Raw genomic sequence first — 16,525 nt, 5'->3', positions numbered from 1 at the left:
CTAATTTTATTAGGGGTTCTGAATTAATTTGGCTGTCTAATGAAAGGAATTTTGTAGAATTTCAACGGTTTTGCAGGTTGACATTTAATAAAAGGAGGAGTATACATGTTGTTACTAATACTGACTAAAGACCTTTTTTTTTTTTTTTTCCCTCCTCTGGATGGATAGGCATTCTGTCTTGGAGGCAGGGAGAAAAAAAAAAAAAAAAAAAAAAAAAAAAACTTTTTTTTTTTTTTTTTTTTTTTGGCTGGCCTTGTGGAATGACCATGAGGCGGGATTGTTGCACTCACTAGTAAGATGTATTCTCCTAGTTGGTGCATTTTTTTTTTTTTTTTTTTTTTTGCTGGCTTTTGGGTGTGGGCACCCCAGGAGCAGGACTGCTGGCACCCACCAGTCTTGCACCCTTACTGGTGGGTGCGGGATTTAGGTGCAATATGCACAGCCAGAGCTAATAGATCCAGGCATAGCTCCTCGTGCCAGGGATGGGCACCAGGTGGTAATTGCCCAATGGACTATCACCTGGTGGCAGAGCAGCCTGTTTCACTTATAACACATTACACACACATGTACACACACTTACACTAACAGGCCATTATGAGAATATGTTATATGATAAATTGGTGGAGATGGATGTATGTCCGGGTGCCACCCTTCGACAGTTAAATACATACATACATACATACATAATAGCAGCAGCCATTAGGCATTCCTAGCCATGCTGGCACCCACCAGTCTTGCACCCTTACTGGTGGGTGCGGGATTTAGGTGCAATATGCACCACCAGAGTTAATAGATCCAGGCTTAACTCCTCGTGCCAGGGATGGACACCAGGTGGTAATTGCCCAATGGACTATCACCTGGTGGCAGAGTAGCCTGTTTCACTTATAACACATTACACACACGTGTACACACACTTACACTAACAGGCCATTATGAGAACATGATATTATATGATAAATTGGTGGAGATGGATGTATGTCCGGGTGCCACCCTTCGACAGTTAAATACATACATACATACGTACATAATGGCAGCAGCTGGTCTGCGTGGGTAGCACAGTGGTATCGTCACCGTCCTCCCCACACCAGGTGGAAAAGGCCCAGGTTCGAATCCTGTCGATGACGCGAGGAACTTTAGTGGGCTTTTTTCACTCCGTGGCTGAGTTAGTCGGTGTCAGGCGTAGATAGCAAGGTTTTTTCCCTCAGAAACTGGGGTTTTTTCGTCCAGGCAAATCGACCAGAGAACACACAAGCAAATTTACAGACACGAATACGGGTTAATGTAATCATTTACGGGTAACCCTAATATAGTAATTTGATTTAATGGCAGCAGCTGAGCTGTGCTGGTGGTTGTGCCCCACTTGGGACAGCATTCCACAGTATTCCGGTTAGGAACAGCTAACAGCATGGATGTCTTGTGGTCCATAAGGTTCCATGGTACCCGTCTATCTGGTGGAGAGGCTGGAATAGAACATATAATTTATTTCATTCGCTCACACACAAATTTTTTTTTTCTTTACATTTTATAGTTTTTTTTTCTTTTTCTTTCTTTTCTCTTTTCTTTACATGTTATAGTTGTTTTTTCTTCTTTTTCTTTCCCATTCATCCATCATTCTCATTCACACCAGGGAGGGGTGACTTATTAAGCAAGCAAAACTGACACCAAGTTGTCAATCTCGCCCGTTCAATTATTGCTTTTAAAAGAATTTAATGCTTGTTTAATCATTGCTTTAAAGACAAAGCAACGATTTAAACAAGTAAATAATTTAAAGAATGCTCACAAAATTTAAATGACATACACATAATCAAATTTCAGAGAATACTGTATTTATCTACATAACTAATTGAACAAAACATAAACAAAAAAACACACACACATTTATATAACAATTATACTAATGCTAATTTTTTTTTTTTTAAAACAAAGTTCCTGTCATACTTTTACTTTCTGCTTTCGACATTTATACGTTCAACACACTATTTCTTGCATTCATTCATTCATCCAGGCACACACTTTTACACCCTTACATTCATACAGCCCATTTCACTCAGACTCCACACTCATTCGCTAATTTTACTCAATTTCCACATTTACTCCTTCAGCACTCACCCCTTCTCACACACTCAGAGGCATAAATTATCATTCACTCACCCTTCCTAGCATTTCCTTTCATACTCTTGCCTTTACATTCACTCCAGTTCGCATTCATACTAGCATTCTTCAGAAACCTGCAGCTTACTAGTTTTTTCCAGCTGACAGGTAACCCAGGCTACACGTCTATACCAGTCTCTTTAAAGTCCTTTCCGTGAGTGTTGTCATGGTTGGGAACTCAGTCTGTTTTGGTTGAACGTATGCTATGATGAGAGCAGTACCAGCCTGCCTTTATTCCCATAGTCACATTTGATTATTTTCCTACCTTTATGGTCCACTTGCAATGAGCCAAAGGAGTTCCCAGGGGCAGGGCGTCAACTCTCGCAAGGTCCCGGTAATTTCTGAGTCAATTCAGGTGTTTTCAGTCATGTAGAGATTTTTTCATTTACTGGGCATGGGGAGGGAAATGGACTGGTTATATTTTTGGTCTATTGATTTGCTGCAGGGACTGGTTGAAGAGCCTGTCTCTGCAAGTTTCGGCGTTTTGAGCATACTTGGTGAAGGCCTTGTAAAAGACCTCCTCCATGATGAATTTGTGTTCTTGGCTCCTAGGAAGTAGTCCAATTTCTGTGATTAACTCTCTACGTTGATTTTCAAAGATTACACAGTCATATACAACGTGTGCTCAATCCTCACTTTCGCCACAGGTACAGTGGGGGTAATCGGCCAGTCTCAAAGAGTACAATTTAGCTTTAAGGGATCCATGACCTATCAAAAGAAATGGGGTATAAAGTCCTGGAGCATACCACTTAGGGTGTACTCTGGCAGGTCAGGCACTAGAGGGATCGCTTAAGTACTCTGGCAGGCCTTAGGCACACCAAACTCTGGCAGGTGTTTGGTGCAATGAATTTAAAGCGGGCCGTGTTGACATTGAAGATCGACATCGGGCGGGCAGGACTTCAGTCATGGCCACAGTGTTCTGGGATGGTGGACTTCTTGGTGGACTTCTTGCCGAAGGGAGGAACAATTACTTGTTGTAAAAACAATCAAGGAACAAGGGGAACAATCAAGTGCAACGTTGTAAAAACTGAAAGACAACATTCGACGCAAACGACCAGGACTCCTGACAAGCGGCGTGATTTTGTTGCACGACAACGCAACTCTACACACTGCCCACACCACTCGTGAGTGGTTGCGTCGTAATCGTTGGGAAACTGTCACATCCCCTCTACAGTCCAGACTTAGCACCTTCAGACTTCCATTTGTTGGGACCTTTGAAAAAACACCTTTCAGGAAAGCATTTTACCACGGATGAGGAGGTTCATCTGGGGGTGCGATGTCGATTACTGCGTGTGGGCACGGACTTCTTCAGTACTGGTATTGATAAACCGATCCGTCATTAGGACAAGTGCATCAATAAAACTGGAGACTTTGTGGAGAAGTAGTGCATGTTCACTTATTTCTTGGTGTGTAATTTCAATTTCGTATTATTAAACATCATCGAGAGAAAAAAATGTGTTACCTTATTTTTCGAACACTCCTCATACCTTCATCAGTATCATTAATGAATATTGAAAACAATAATGGGCCCAGCACTGAAACCTGGCGACTCCACTATTAACATTATTCCACGAAGAGCAGTGCCTATTGATAACCATTCTCTATCTTCTTCTTCCACTTAATCATTCCTTTATCCCTAGCCATAACTTGGCCTCAATGCTACATTGCTCCAGTTTATACACAGTGTTTTATGTGCAACTGCACCAAAGGCCTCTCTGAAATCGAAGTGTATGATATCAAAATTATATTGAAGTGAAACTTCTTTAGGCGTGCCCCAGGCAGTTTCACATGGGAGCAACTTGCGTCCGTGAATTGACACAACTGGCAACGAAAATGAGACCCGAAATGAAATATGTAGTAGCGACGCATGACGCAATCAGTACCCCTACAGCGCGGCCACAGTGTAACTCGCACGCGTGTCGCGTTTACGTTTTAATTGGCTATATCTCATCTTTCAGCAGTCTGATTTTAAAAATTTAAAAACCAAAATATTTCATTCGGCATTCCCTACCGTATTTCAAAAAAAATTTCGACGGGAAAAAAATTTATAATTCAACATGTCGAAGACTAATAGTGAGCGTTGTAACACGTATAAGAGCGTTATAGGTGCAATGGGACCACCGAAATCACCTCCATTGGATACAAAGGAGAGATCTGTAAAAACTTTGTAATAGACTTGTAAAACAATTGTAAAATATTAAACCACCGTAACATTGAATAATAAACGTTTCAAAAGATTCTAAAGAAGTTTCACTTAACTTCCACTGTGCATGCTCGCCACACACAATTCTTTTTTTTTTTTTTTTTTTGCGTCCATTTCCTTGGTCAATGCATCATAGTAACCTATCAGATTAGTTGTACAAGACTGCCCCTTAAGAAATCCATGAAATCCAAGAAATCCATACAATGTATCCCCTGACGCCGGTTCACCAGGTGAGTATATCCCCATACTCACCTGGTGAACCTACCCTGGTTGCGCCACAGACAAAAGGCTTCTGAAGCCTTGAACAGTATTTCTTCGTTGGTGTGAAAAGCCTAGTTACCTCTATGATTATTTATATTGTGATTAGTGAAAAGCTCCTTTTTTATGTAAAGGGTAGCTGTACCCAGTAAATTGATACTCACTGTATATTCTAGCACAATATACTATAGAGTTAAAATTTAGAGATGCTTGTAGTTGCCTCCGAGCAAATTCTGAAATACAGTAATCGAATCCTACTGAATTGCGCCCAAACATTTAACGAATTTTACCAACAGATAGATGGCGCGCCACGCTTAAATAATGGACGCTTTTGGCGTGTGCGTGTTTTCACATTTGGTGGTTCATGGTTTTATTGATTTGTATTCTGAATTATGTTGTTAAATGAAATTAAATTCAGTCTGAATGCACAGAATAATGATTCCTGAAGAATTTCACCAATTTCCGTGATGCTGTAAGTCTCTTGTAAAAATGAGAAATGAACAGTCAGTGCGTCCCATCAAATTCCTTCTTTCAGTCTCTAGTCACAGTGAGTTTCATTTATATGATTTTTGTGAACAAGCGGAAAAATTTTGACATGGTATTTCAGCGTTGAAATGAGAGCTTCTTCTTTATCGAGAGCGATTTCTAAATTTCTTTTTGTGAGGGGAACCACCGATGTAGGAATGGGGGAGGGAAGAACTGTCACCGGCGTCAAAATCGACTTTCCGGGAGCTAACCTGGGCTACCCAGGAGCTCTAGGGTTTATTATTATTTATTATTATTATTTATTAGCAGCAGCCATATAGTGCAGTGAAGCCTGAGGCTTATGCTGCACCAGCCAAAAAATTTTCTGAATTACCCCGACAGAGAGAGAGAGAGAGAAGTAGAAGGGAATCACCAAGACAGAGAAGGATGATGATATCCAGCTCAGGACCCTGGGTGTGCCAAGCCCATACTCACCAGATGTGAGCCCCTAGGGTTCAGTTATTAGCTATATAGTGCAAGGAAGCCTGAGGCTTATGCTACACCAGCCAAAAAAAAAAAAAAAAAAAAAATTCTAAATTACCCCGACAGAGAGAGAGAGAGAGAGAAGTAGAAGGGAATCACCAAGAAAGAGAAGAATGATGATATTCAGCTCAGGACCCTGGGTGTGCCAAAGCCATACTCACAAGATGTGAGCCCCTGGGGTAAATTTGAGGTGCAAATGCAATCTAAATTGTAGTGCAAGTGGTTAGTATTCGGAGAATCTATTTTATAAAATAAAACAGGAACGATAGGATATTTGGTATCGTAACAGGAATGAAAACATTAGGTATAATTATGAACTTGGGCATCAAATTTCAAAACAAAATAATATACAAATATTTCACTAAGGTGAATCCTAGGCTATTTTCAAACAGCCTTTTTTCTGTAAGTAAAGAAATCTTATTTCTGTAGAATGCTTGTTTTTTTTTTTTCTCTTTTCAACTTCATATCAGCAATATAAATAGGTTCCTTTTTTGATTTTACCCAAAACTATTTCCAGTGTGATCCAAGATGTAATATGTTGTGCCTTGAACATAATATATATTTTCTCCAGGACTGTGTACGTATGTGTATATATAAACACTTCTCTGGTTATGAATAAATAATTTTATTTCACAGAAAATTATTGTAACCAATTTAATAAAGGGTTAAGAATTTTTTTTATAAATATATAAACAGTGGCAGATCCAGAAATTTTATTTTTTTGAGGGTGGGGGCTCACATTGTTATTAATTCTGTTTATTAGCCCGTGGTCAGGAGTTCATACAATACACTGTGTAGCTTTTAGAAGCAACAAATGATAGTACAGTTACGTAATATTAAACAATGTTCTTGGGCTTTACTCCTTTAGCTTGGCCTGTGGGTGCACCTATGTCTGTAGAGCTTTCACAACAAAGTAAAAATTTTCAGGTACCATTATCATTTATTACCCTCATGTCATCTGGAATAGGCACATTAGTCTTCTGAAGCTGCTTCTCAAAGGCGGAAGGTCACTTGATTTCTTTCCAAATTATGAGGTGTGGTTGCTCTTCAGTGATATTTGGCAAATTAATCCTTCCTTAATCAGCTGGGCAATGATAAGTAGTTGTCTGGTTATGAACTGCTAATTCCAAGTGATTGTGCCCAAATCAGTGATATGGATCTGGAATGGGGTTAGAATTGGGGAAGCCCCTTCAAGGCTGAGTAAATTAGAACAAATACTGTTATATGATATTAATTAAATTACCTATATCAGCATTGTTATATGCTCTCCCTTTTCCCATTTAACCCTGACTTAAATTGGTTATGAGACGACATATATGTCAGATGCAGAGGATGTAATTTTTGATTCAGAGAGTGGTATTAACATGAGACATTTTTGTGTGTGGTACTCAATTTAAACAAGAAGACAATTGGTTCTCGACATCCCATAAATTCCTATGTGATGACCCTTGATTCTATATATATATATATATATATATATTCATCCTTTTTAAAAGTGTGAGAGGTGAGGCCATCACCTCAGATAAGTTCCAGGTAGTATTTGGTATCTATCTACATAATTTTGCGCCTCCGTAGCCAGGTGGGCAGGAGCAGCAGTGCCTAGCACACGCTTCTTGATTAGACCGGGGTTCGAGCCCGTGACCACCAAATACGGAGGTTGCGGAAAGGTCAGGGAATGACCACTGCATATTCCCGGAGCAATATGGCCTTAGTTGCTAATGCTCCTAAAAACCAAACAAAAACAAAAAACAAAACTACATAATTTCATGCCTTGTTACTCCTTTAATAGGCATTCTTGAAGGCATTAGTTGTTGCTAAAATTCCACAATTTTTCTATTAAAATTTTCTTGAATTTTTTTACTGTGATTATTATTTATATGTCATAATTCTATATAGTAGGACATAAATATGGTGATTGAATATAGCAACTAATGTTACCCACAAATATTTATTCATCCCTAGGTTGTCTTTTAACTGTTATATTAGGAAGTTATATGAAAGTTTGAATAAATATAAAAATAAGAGGTTGAACTGAAAAATGTGCGTTAGTTTAGAACCTCAGTGTTAGGTGGCGCAGCAAGTTTCAGCTTTGCTGCACCACCTATTGGTGCCTCCATAGCCAGGTGGGCAGGAGAAGCAGTGCGTAGCACACGCTTCTTGATCTAGACCGGGGTTCGAGCCCGTGACCACCAAATACGGAGAATGCAGAAAGGTCAGAGAATGACCACCGCATATCCACGGAGCAATATGGCCTTAGTTGCTAATGCTCCTAAAAACCCAACAACAACAACAGCACCACCTATTAATTTCTAGTTAGTACATGCCCAGAGCTTTTCTGTGTGGTTGTTCATTAAATGTTCATTGAATGTACCCTTTAAAGCAGTGTAACTTGTAACACTCACAGGTTACACACAGGTGCATTTTTCTTTTTGATTTATCTGTTTCTTAAAAAATTGTACAAGAAGTTTTACTTTTCAGTTTCTGAAGTTTCAGTGTATGTTTTAGGGTTATAGCAATGGTCTGATGGCTTATGATCCAGGAAGAGATATTGTGCCAACAAAAGAGGTCAAAGGATCTGGACGGCCAAGAAACCCACAGTCAGATGATGGAAGCGAAGGAAAATGTAAGTTGAAGGTATTTTAAATGCTTTATTCTTAAAGCAAATATTCTATGATCAAGTTAAACAAATCCATGTATTATGACCTTAGAAAGTTTGAATGACTTTCTTCATTAGGATTATGTTTGATAAAAAAAAAAAAGAAGGAATTCTTATTTATATTCAAAATACAAAAACACAAATTGGGAAATCTATAGCAAGCAAAAATTAAAAGTGATTTCTTTGTATATCAGAATAGGAGTATGCCTCTGTATTAATAATAATATATTTTTATTTAAAACTTTTTTAATGGTCTGTAGAATCATTTCTAACTATGTTTTATTTATAATCTATTCTTTTTATGATCAGACTCATATATACAATATGACTTTAATAAGAATTTCTGTAATTTGCCTGCTTTGTGAAAATTAGATACATATCTACATTACTTGATCAGAATATTGTTTACTAAGCCAAAATGAACATGCATATATATGTACCAGTTATAAATTTCATGGGCCTGCCTATACAGTGGCAGTATGTTAGAAGCCAGTATGGGTTGTGGACCAGAACTTTTAACATGAGATGATCATTGGATGCTAAATCAATAACCTTTCAATAGAAATGTGCAACTGTGACTTGCAATTGGAACGAAGACACTTTCTGACAAAGCAGCCAATTCTTTTGGTGATATAGATGTGCCTAAATAAACTGGTAACTTGTATTTTAATCTACTGTATCTTTGATTACTTTTTTTAACAGCAAAGAATGTATAAGATGTTGGCTGCTACATCAGATAAGCAGGCCATCCTAGATGAATATTCAACTTTTCATCCATTATAGTTAATATCATAAATAGGCTGATGCCTGTTTATTTACTTGTGCAGTTTCATGAATAGTTGATTTGATTTTCATCTCAGGTTGAACGTGAGCATAGTTTATGAAAAAAAGCATTGGTTTATTTTATATTTCTATATGTACATGTATTAAAAATCTCTTTATTGCTGTTGGTTTATATAACAAAAAGTAATTATTTTTGTTTCTATATTAGATTATCATGCATCTGACAGGAGGTATATTTCTCAACTTCCTCGAGATGAACTTGAAGACAAATACTTAAGGCTCCAAGAGGATAACATTTCTCTTAAAAAAACATCCCAAAGTCAAGAGGATAAAATTAAAAAGTAAGAATTTTCTTGAACTAGTTATCTAATATTGTACAGCAGTGACATTATGTTAGCACTGCTGCCCTCAACAATTGTTGTGGACAATAGTTGCAGGTTCAGATGACTCCTTACTGATGTCTGATCTCAGCAGGCTGGTGGAAGGTGATGGTGAGAAAAATCCAGGCTCTCTGTCAATGAAAATATTTAAAATGATGATAACTACTGTCGGCCTGAGACAGTTATGTCATCAGAATCCTGGTTCAGTGCACACCATCTGTTATTTCCAAAGTCTCAACTTGAGGTTCATTAAAATGAGGGTTTATTGTATCTAATTTTATTTTTATAGTTACCATGTAAGCTGCACAAAAAACTTGTGCATGTATGTGCCGTGATGTGCACATGCATGTGCCCGTGTGTGTGTGTTTTCTTTGTGATTCATGCTTTTATTGAAGTGACTGTGAAAATAACTGTTGAATGGGACTCATCATTTTTTATATGTACTCTAATTTAGATTGGCTACAAAAATGACCAGACTAGTTAATGAGAAGAAGATGAGGCATGATGGAAATCATATGGGTAGGTTTGAATATTGGCTTATAATTTTTGTATCATTGAAAAATAAAAACTTAAAGAAGGAAATTATGTGGGAATACTAAGTAAGAATATTTACTAAAACATTTTTAATGAGAAATATTTAACCCCTGGCATGGTGCCGTGAAGGGTATTGTATGGTCGTGGTACCTGCGTGTACCGATGTACTGTACAATAAAGATCTTATTTATTTATTTATTTTATTGTATGCAAGGATAAATTGTTATTACAGTCAAGCCTAAATAGTCCTAATAAAATTGGCTATTTTTCAGATTTCTGCATTTAAATCTATCTTCAAGCTTGGATTTTGAAGTCTATAAGATACATGTACAAAATAAATTAACATGCACAATGGTACTTGAAAACACCTGATGGTGTACAGTCATTGAGAATTACATAATTTGTTTAGGACAATAGCCCCAGGTTAGGAAGAAGTTAACTAACGTATAAGTTTGTGCAGTAGCATCACAATATGAGATATACTTAAATGATGCCATTTTTGTAACTACTTAGTAGTTGACTACGTATAAACATGATGCTATTTCACAAACTTATACATTAGTTAACTTCTTCGTAACCTGAAGCTCTTGCCCTAAACAAACAAATTATGTAATTCTCAGTTACTGTATGCCATCAGGCATCTCTCATATTGTGTAGTTATACTTTGCAACTGGGTTGTCATCATTGAAATACCTGCCCACCCACTGATGAAGGGCCAATAAGCTCTGAAATGGTGCCATCTGGGTGGTGGTATCTGCCGAGAATAAGTAACGGTATTCTTCTCCATTGGTGAAGCATTACTTATTTGAGGTAGTATAATATCATGGTAACTCATTGTGAAGATATTCACAATATGAGATATACTTAAATGATGCCATTTTTGTAACTACTTAATAGTTGGCTACATATAAACATGATGCTAGTGCACAAACTTATATGTTAGTTAAATTCTTCATAACCTGAAGCTATTACCCTAAAACAAATTATGTAAGGTAAACTATTTATTAATAGTCTGTAACAGTGAAAAGGCAACCATCAAGAATCTGAAAATTATCAATAAGATACTCATTAGGATAGCGTTGGAGAAATTTTTGTAGTTGTGAGAGCATAGACCATTAGAATTGTAGATGGAATTCCACCTTTTGTGGATAGCAGCACTTACATTGTTTTACTATTATCATTGATTGTGAGGATTACAGTTTGATTACAGAGACAGAAGCTTCAAGGAAATTAAGGATACTATTAGTAAATAAATTGTATTATTTAAGGAGAAAGGTCAAGCTATTTAAAATCAGCACACTGAATGCTGAGAAGAATTATCTGCAGCTTGTTTATTATTGAGTACTTATTGAATTATAAGATTATTCCTAAGGAGATTTTAAACTGGAATGAGCTTCCATCCCACATATATGTGTATGAAGCAGCTCAGATGGAAGTATTTGGTTCATATTTAGGGCTGCATTACTTTTTTGAAGTAATGGCAGTAGGCTTGTAATGCTTATTTTCTTTCATATTGTGCTCTTTGGAACAGATATGATGACATATTGAGTACACTCCCTATGGAAACATCCGAGAGAGTGACATTTATTGTAGAGGTTATATAGTGTGTGGGTATACATGGCTCCAAATTTTATAAGGAAAGGATTAGAATGAATTATCAGGACCCAATGATGTTTGAAAGAGGGAGGATATTCTTGACAGCTTTGAAATATTTATGGGTAACTATAGGTTTTTTGGGTTGGGAAGAAGAGGTAATATTTTCAGGAAATTCAGTTGGTATAATGGGCAACAAGCAGAATCTTATGAAATAATCCATCTGCTATTCATCGTTAAGATGTGCTATTATGTCTGCTTGTTAAGAGATGTGCTATTATGTCTGCTTGTTCAGAGATGTGCTATTATGTCTGCTTGTTCAGAAATGTAGTTTTAATGTTAGTTAGAAGACAGTACTTATAGTGATGGATCTTATGAATCTTTATATCTTAGAATTAATAAGATAATGTTTATAGTATGTTATATTCAGTGACATATCTTCACTATAACAGAGGGACAATAATGGCATTACTCAAGAGCAAGGTGGTTGGAAGACTTGTTACGATGTGTTGATATTATCATTATACTTTTGTTGCATTTAATCCAACTATTCACATTCAGGTAGAAAAATATTGATCAAATGTAGTAGATTACAGACATGCGCTAATAATATATATATATATATAAACTGTATAAAATTAAAAGGAGGGCATCAGATGGCTACTGCCATATGTAGTGCCACCTATTTTATTTTAAAATGTACTGAATTTTATTTTAAGCAATAATTTTAAACTGCATCAGGAAATATAAATAATGTATATATGCTATGTGTACAATAATATTACTTGATCAAAACAAACTTTTTTACCCTCTTAGTTTGGAGACTTATGGTGTGGAAAAGTTGTATAATTAAAAAAAAAATTATGTTTTAATGACTCAGTTCCTGGAGGTTTTAAGCATATTTTTATGTAAGTAATCTCTCCTTTAAAAAAGGGGGAGAGACATTGAGGTAGCCTTCACACTTATCAGAATGGATGAGATTAATTCAATTAGCTGTTGACTGCTAATTGAAATAATGTCTATTTTTTTTATTATTTTTTTTTTATTTTCAGTTTGTAAGAATTGTTTCAGACCATTTTAAAAACTTATTCTTTATAGGAAGTAAGAGAGATGTAGAACTTGAAGAAATGGTTCAGGATCTTCAAGACAGAGTAAGAGATTTGGAAAAGCACAATACACAACTTAGAGAAAAAGTAAATATTATCTCTGCAGATTTTTACATACAGAACATTATAATATAATTTTATATTTTCTTTAAAACTACTTGCTGTACCTATATGTTTCGAAAATAATAGTTATTAAATATTGATAGTGTAAATTCACTTGCATATTTTCAGCATCTAAGCAGCATCCTTAGATGCTGCTGTATCATAAACCATTATCTTTCATTATAATTATCAATTCTGTATTATCACATAACTGTCTCTTTAGAAAAGAATAACCCCTTTTTAATTCATAGACAGGAGTTCAGTTTTTTGACAAAAGTGTAAGTACATTTGGTATGTATATTTTACCCAAGATATTAGAAGCGTGGAACTCTGCCATTAACTTAAAACACTGGTATATACTTACCTGGTATATCTAAGCACATTTATTTACAATGGTGTGAAGAAACCACATGGATGATCAAACCATTCTTTGAATTGGCAGAAAACCCATTGGGGGCAGTAATCATACTGTATACCCAATGCCAAGAGCACAACTAAGTGACTGCTGGTACTAATTATTTTCCTAAGTGACTGCTGGTACTAATTATTGTAACAAAATCCATTAGATCAAGACACAAAGAATTGGAAGAGATGGAACGGCTGTCATTTGTTTGGATAGAAGATCAAACAGAACAAGTTTGCTTACGATAGAAGCAAAAGCATTAGCAATATTTTATTACATACTGATCATAATAAAATACGTATTTCATTACGATTATTTATTGTGTTTGGTAATGTTTTGGTTACAAGTGTGTGTTCAATCTTGGGTGGTCAGCACCTAACCCTATTTTTCCCATAGGGCCTGTTATTTATATTGCAGAATTTTGCATTGCGCGAGGGTTTCTAGGAACACAACTATCATGTTATATGAGGACTGACTGTATTAATATTTAAAAAAAAAAGGAAAAGAAAAGAAAACAAAAACCAACTTCTTACATTACCCATCTGTCTCCTCCAATAGTTTATCTAGTTCTTCCTTGAATTTATTCAAACCACCCACTTCCACAACAACAGTTCGAAGTTTGTTTCAAGACTCAATAACCTTCTGGATGAAGGAAAACTTCCACACATCTATCCTACAACCATCTTTCCTAAATTTGAATTTATGCCTCCTCACGTGTCATCTGAGCAAGAGGAAGAATGCCATTAGCATCGAGCTTGCTCAGTCCATTCAAAGTCTTAAATACCTCAATCATATTGCCTCACAGCTGCCTACTCTCTAGATGTTGTAATTTGCAGTACTGAAGCCTTTTTTTTTTTTTTTTAGAATCCTTAGAAGCCCTTCCCCCCCGCCCCCATCAATCTTGTTGTTCTTCTCTGTACCTGGGCGCCTCCGTAGCCAGGTGGGAAGGAGCAGCAGTGCGTAGCATATGCTTCTTAATTAGATGGGGGTTCGAGCCCGTCACCACCAAATACAGAGGATGCGGAAAGGTCAGGGAATGACCACCGTATATCCCGGAACAATATGGCCTTAGTTGCTAATGCTCCTAAAAACCAAATAACAAACTCTGCACCTGTTCAGCAGATCCACATTCTGAGAATGAGGCCTCCAGACCTGTATGCAAGATGTAGCCTAACTGTTGCTTTATATATTAGGTATTAGCATTAGCATTAGTAGAGGCATTTGATGCAAGAAAGCAAACTTATGCAGCATCAGCCAAAAAAAAAAAAAAAACCACTTCCACTTCACCCCTCTGTTCGTTCAAAATACCTGTCCAGCTGAGCCTTAAACTTATTTAGGCTATCAACCTCCACCACAAGGGATGGAAGTCTGTTCCACCAACCAACCACCCGCTGGCTAAAGGCAAATTTCCGCACGTCTATCCTACATCTGTCCTTCCTCAATTTGAATTTATGCCCTCTCAGGTGATTATTCTGAGCTAGAGGAAGAATCCCATCAGCATTGAGCATGCTTAAACCATTCAAGGCTTTATACACCTCTATCAGATCACCTCGCTGGTGCCTAGTCTCCAGACACTGTAATTTGCAAAACTTAAGCCTTTCTTCGTAAGAGCACCCCTTTGTTCCATTCACTAATCTTGTTGCCCTTCTCTGTACTCGTTCCAGCAGCTCTACATCCTTCTTGAAATGAGGCCTCCAGACCTGTATACAGTACTCTAGGTGTGGCCTGACCATCACCTTATACAATGGAATAATCACCTCCTTATCCCTGCTGGAAAAATTCCTGTATATCATTGACAATACTCCATGAGCTACTCTTGCAGCCCGTCTGCACTGCTCAGAGAACTTCATATCTGCCTGCACAACCACCCCCAAGTCCCTTTCATTCTCTACCACTGTCAGTGTTGTACCACAGAGTTGATACGTTGCTCTGGGGTTGCTGTTTCCCATGTGTAGTACTTTACATTTGTCAATGTTAAACTTCATTTGCCACCTCTCAGCCCATCTGCTCAATCTTTCCAGATCCTGTTGCAGCAGCATAGTGTCAGTAGTGTCCTTGACAATCCTGCCAACCTTTGTATCGTCTGCAAACTTGGACATTAATCCCGATATACCATCATCAATATCATTTATAAATACAGAAAACAATAATGGACCCAACACTGAGCCCTGAGGGACTCCACTAATAACATCAGTCCACGATGAGCAGTGTCCATTGATTACCACTCTCTGTCTTCTCCCCCTCAACCACCCCTTTATCCATAGCAGCAATTTGCCTCCAATGTCACACTGCTCCAATTTGTGTAGCAGTCTTCCATGTGCAACAGTATCAAAAGCCTTTCTAAGATCCAAGTATATAATATCAAAGTTATTCCCTTCATCCAGTTCTTTTGTGACTGCATCATAGTATCCAATCAAGTTGGTCAGGCAAGACTTCCCCTTAACAAAACCATGCTGTGTCTGAGCTATAACTGAAGTCTTGTCTAAATGATCCTGCAGTGCTTCTTTAACCAGTGCCTCCATTAATTTTCCTGGAACAGAAGTTAAGCTCACAGGTCTATAATTACTTGTGTCAGCCTTTGATCCTCCTTTGTGAATTGGGGTCACATTTGCACATTTCCAGTCTATGGGTACCTCCCCTGAGTCCAAGGAAGCTCTCATAATTATGGCTAAGGGTTTGCTTACTTCCTTTGCTGCCTCCTTTAATATAACTGGATAGATCCCATCCACCCCGGGTGCCTTTCTTGTGTTTATCTTCAACAGTTTCTCCTCCACTTTACTCCCATTTATTTCAAGATTCTGTAACTTACTGCTAGAGTTGAATACACCTCTGGCATTCCCCTCGCTGAATAACTCCTCATGTGTGAATGTCGATGCAAAATATTCATTTAGTTTGTTAGCTACCTGAGCAGGATCATCAACACTTGACCCATCAATATCAAGTATTAGGTATGTTCGGGGTCTGACGGCACCTGGGATTTCTCCCATCTCCGCGTATGTTCTCTGTATCGGACAAGCCAGAGATTTAAAAGTGTGTGGGATATGTACTGTGTAGTTTGTTGTGCCCATTGTTCGTCCGGCCTGTTAGCCGCCGGGCCCCTAGTGAGACCCGACGTGGGACCCCATCCCTGCTAACAAAATTCCTGTATGTCATTGACAAAACCCTATGAGCAGGCCTGGCAGCCTGTCTGCACTGCTGGCAACTTCATATCTGACTGTACAGTTACTTCCAGGTCATTTTCACTTTTAATTATTCAGAGCGTAGTACCACACAGTTGGTCTATTAAGATTGCCATTGCTGTCCTCCTACATTTTTGTTACATTTAAACAGGCTTATTGCAGTTTTTTA

At 37.5% G+C, this 16,525-nt stretch overlaps 1 protein-coding gene across 1 annotated transcript in view; it reads left to right on the top strand.

Moving 5' to 3' along the window:
- Positions 1–5,021: 5,021 nt before the first annotated feature.
- LOC150090021 (protein fantom-like) overlaps positions 5,022–16,525 on the top strand; it is a 234,503-nt gene continuing 222,999 nt past the window's right edge. Inside the window, exons 1-5 of the mRNA XM_090390151.1 lie at positions 5,022–5,159; positions 8,126–8,243; positions 9,268–9,400; positions 9,894–9,958; positions 12,665–12,759. Of these exons, the coding sequence (XP_090246277.1) occupies positions 5,109–5,159; positions 8,126–8,243; positions 9,268–9,400; positions 9,894–9,958; positions 12,665–12,759 (462 nt within the window). The 5' untranslated portion in view covers positions 5,022–5,108. The remainder of the gene's footprint in view (positions 5,160–8,125; positions 8,244–9,267; positions 9,401–9,893; positions 9,959–12,664; positions 12,760–16,525) is intronic.

Source organism: Mastigoproctus giganteus, chromosome 2, assembly GCF_048544385.1.
Source record: "Mastigoproctus giganteus isolate SK-2022 chromosome 2, ASM4854438v1, whole genome shotgun sequence".
NCBI lineage: Eukaryota > Metazoa > Arthropoda > Arachnida > Uropygi > Thelyphonidae > Mastigoproctus > Mastigoproctus giganteus.
Note: the sequence above shows the minus strand (reverse complement) of the source record. Positions and strands in the feature narration are given on the sequence as shown.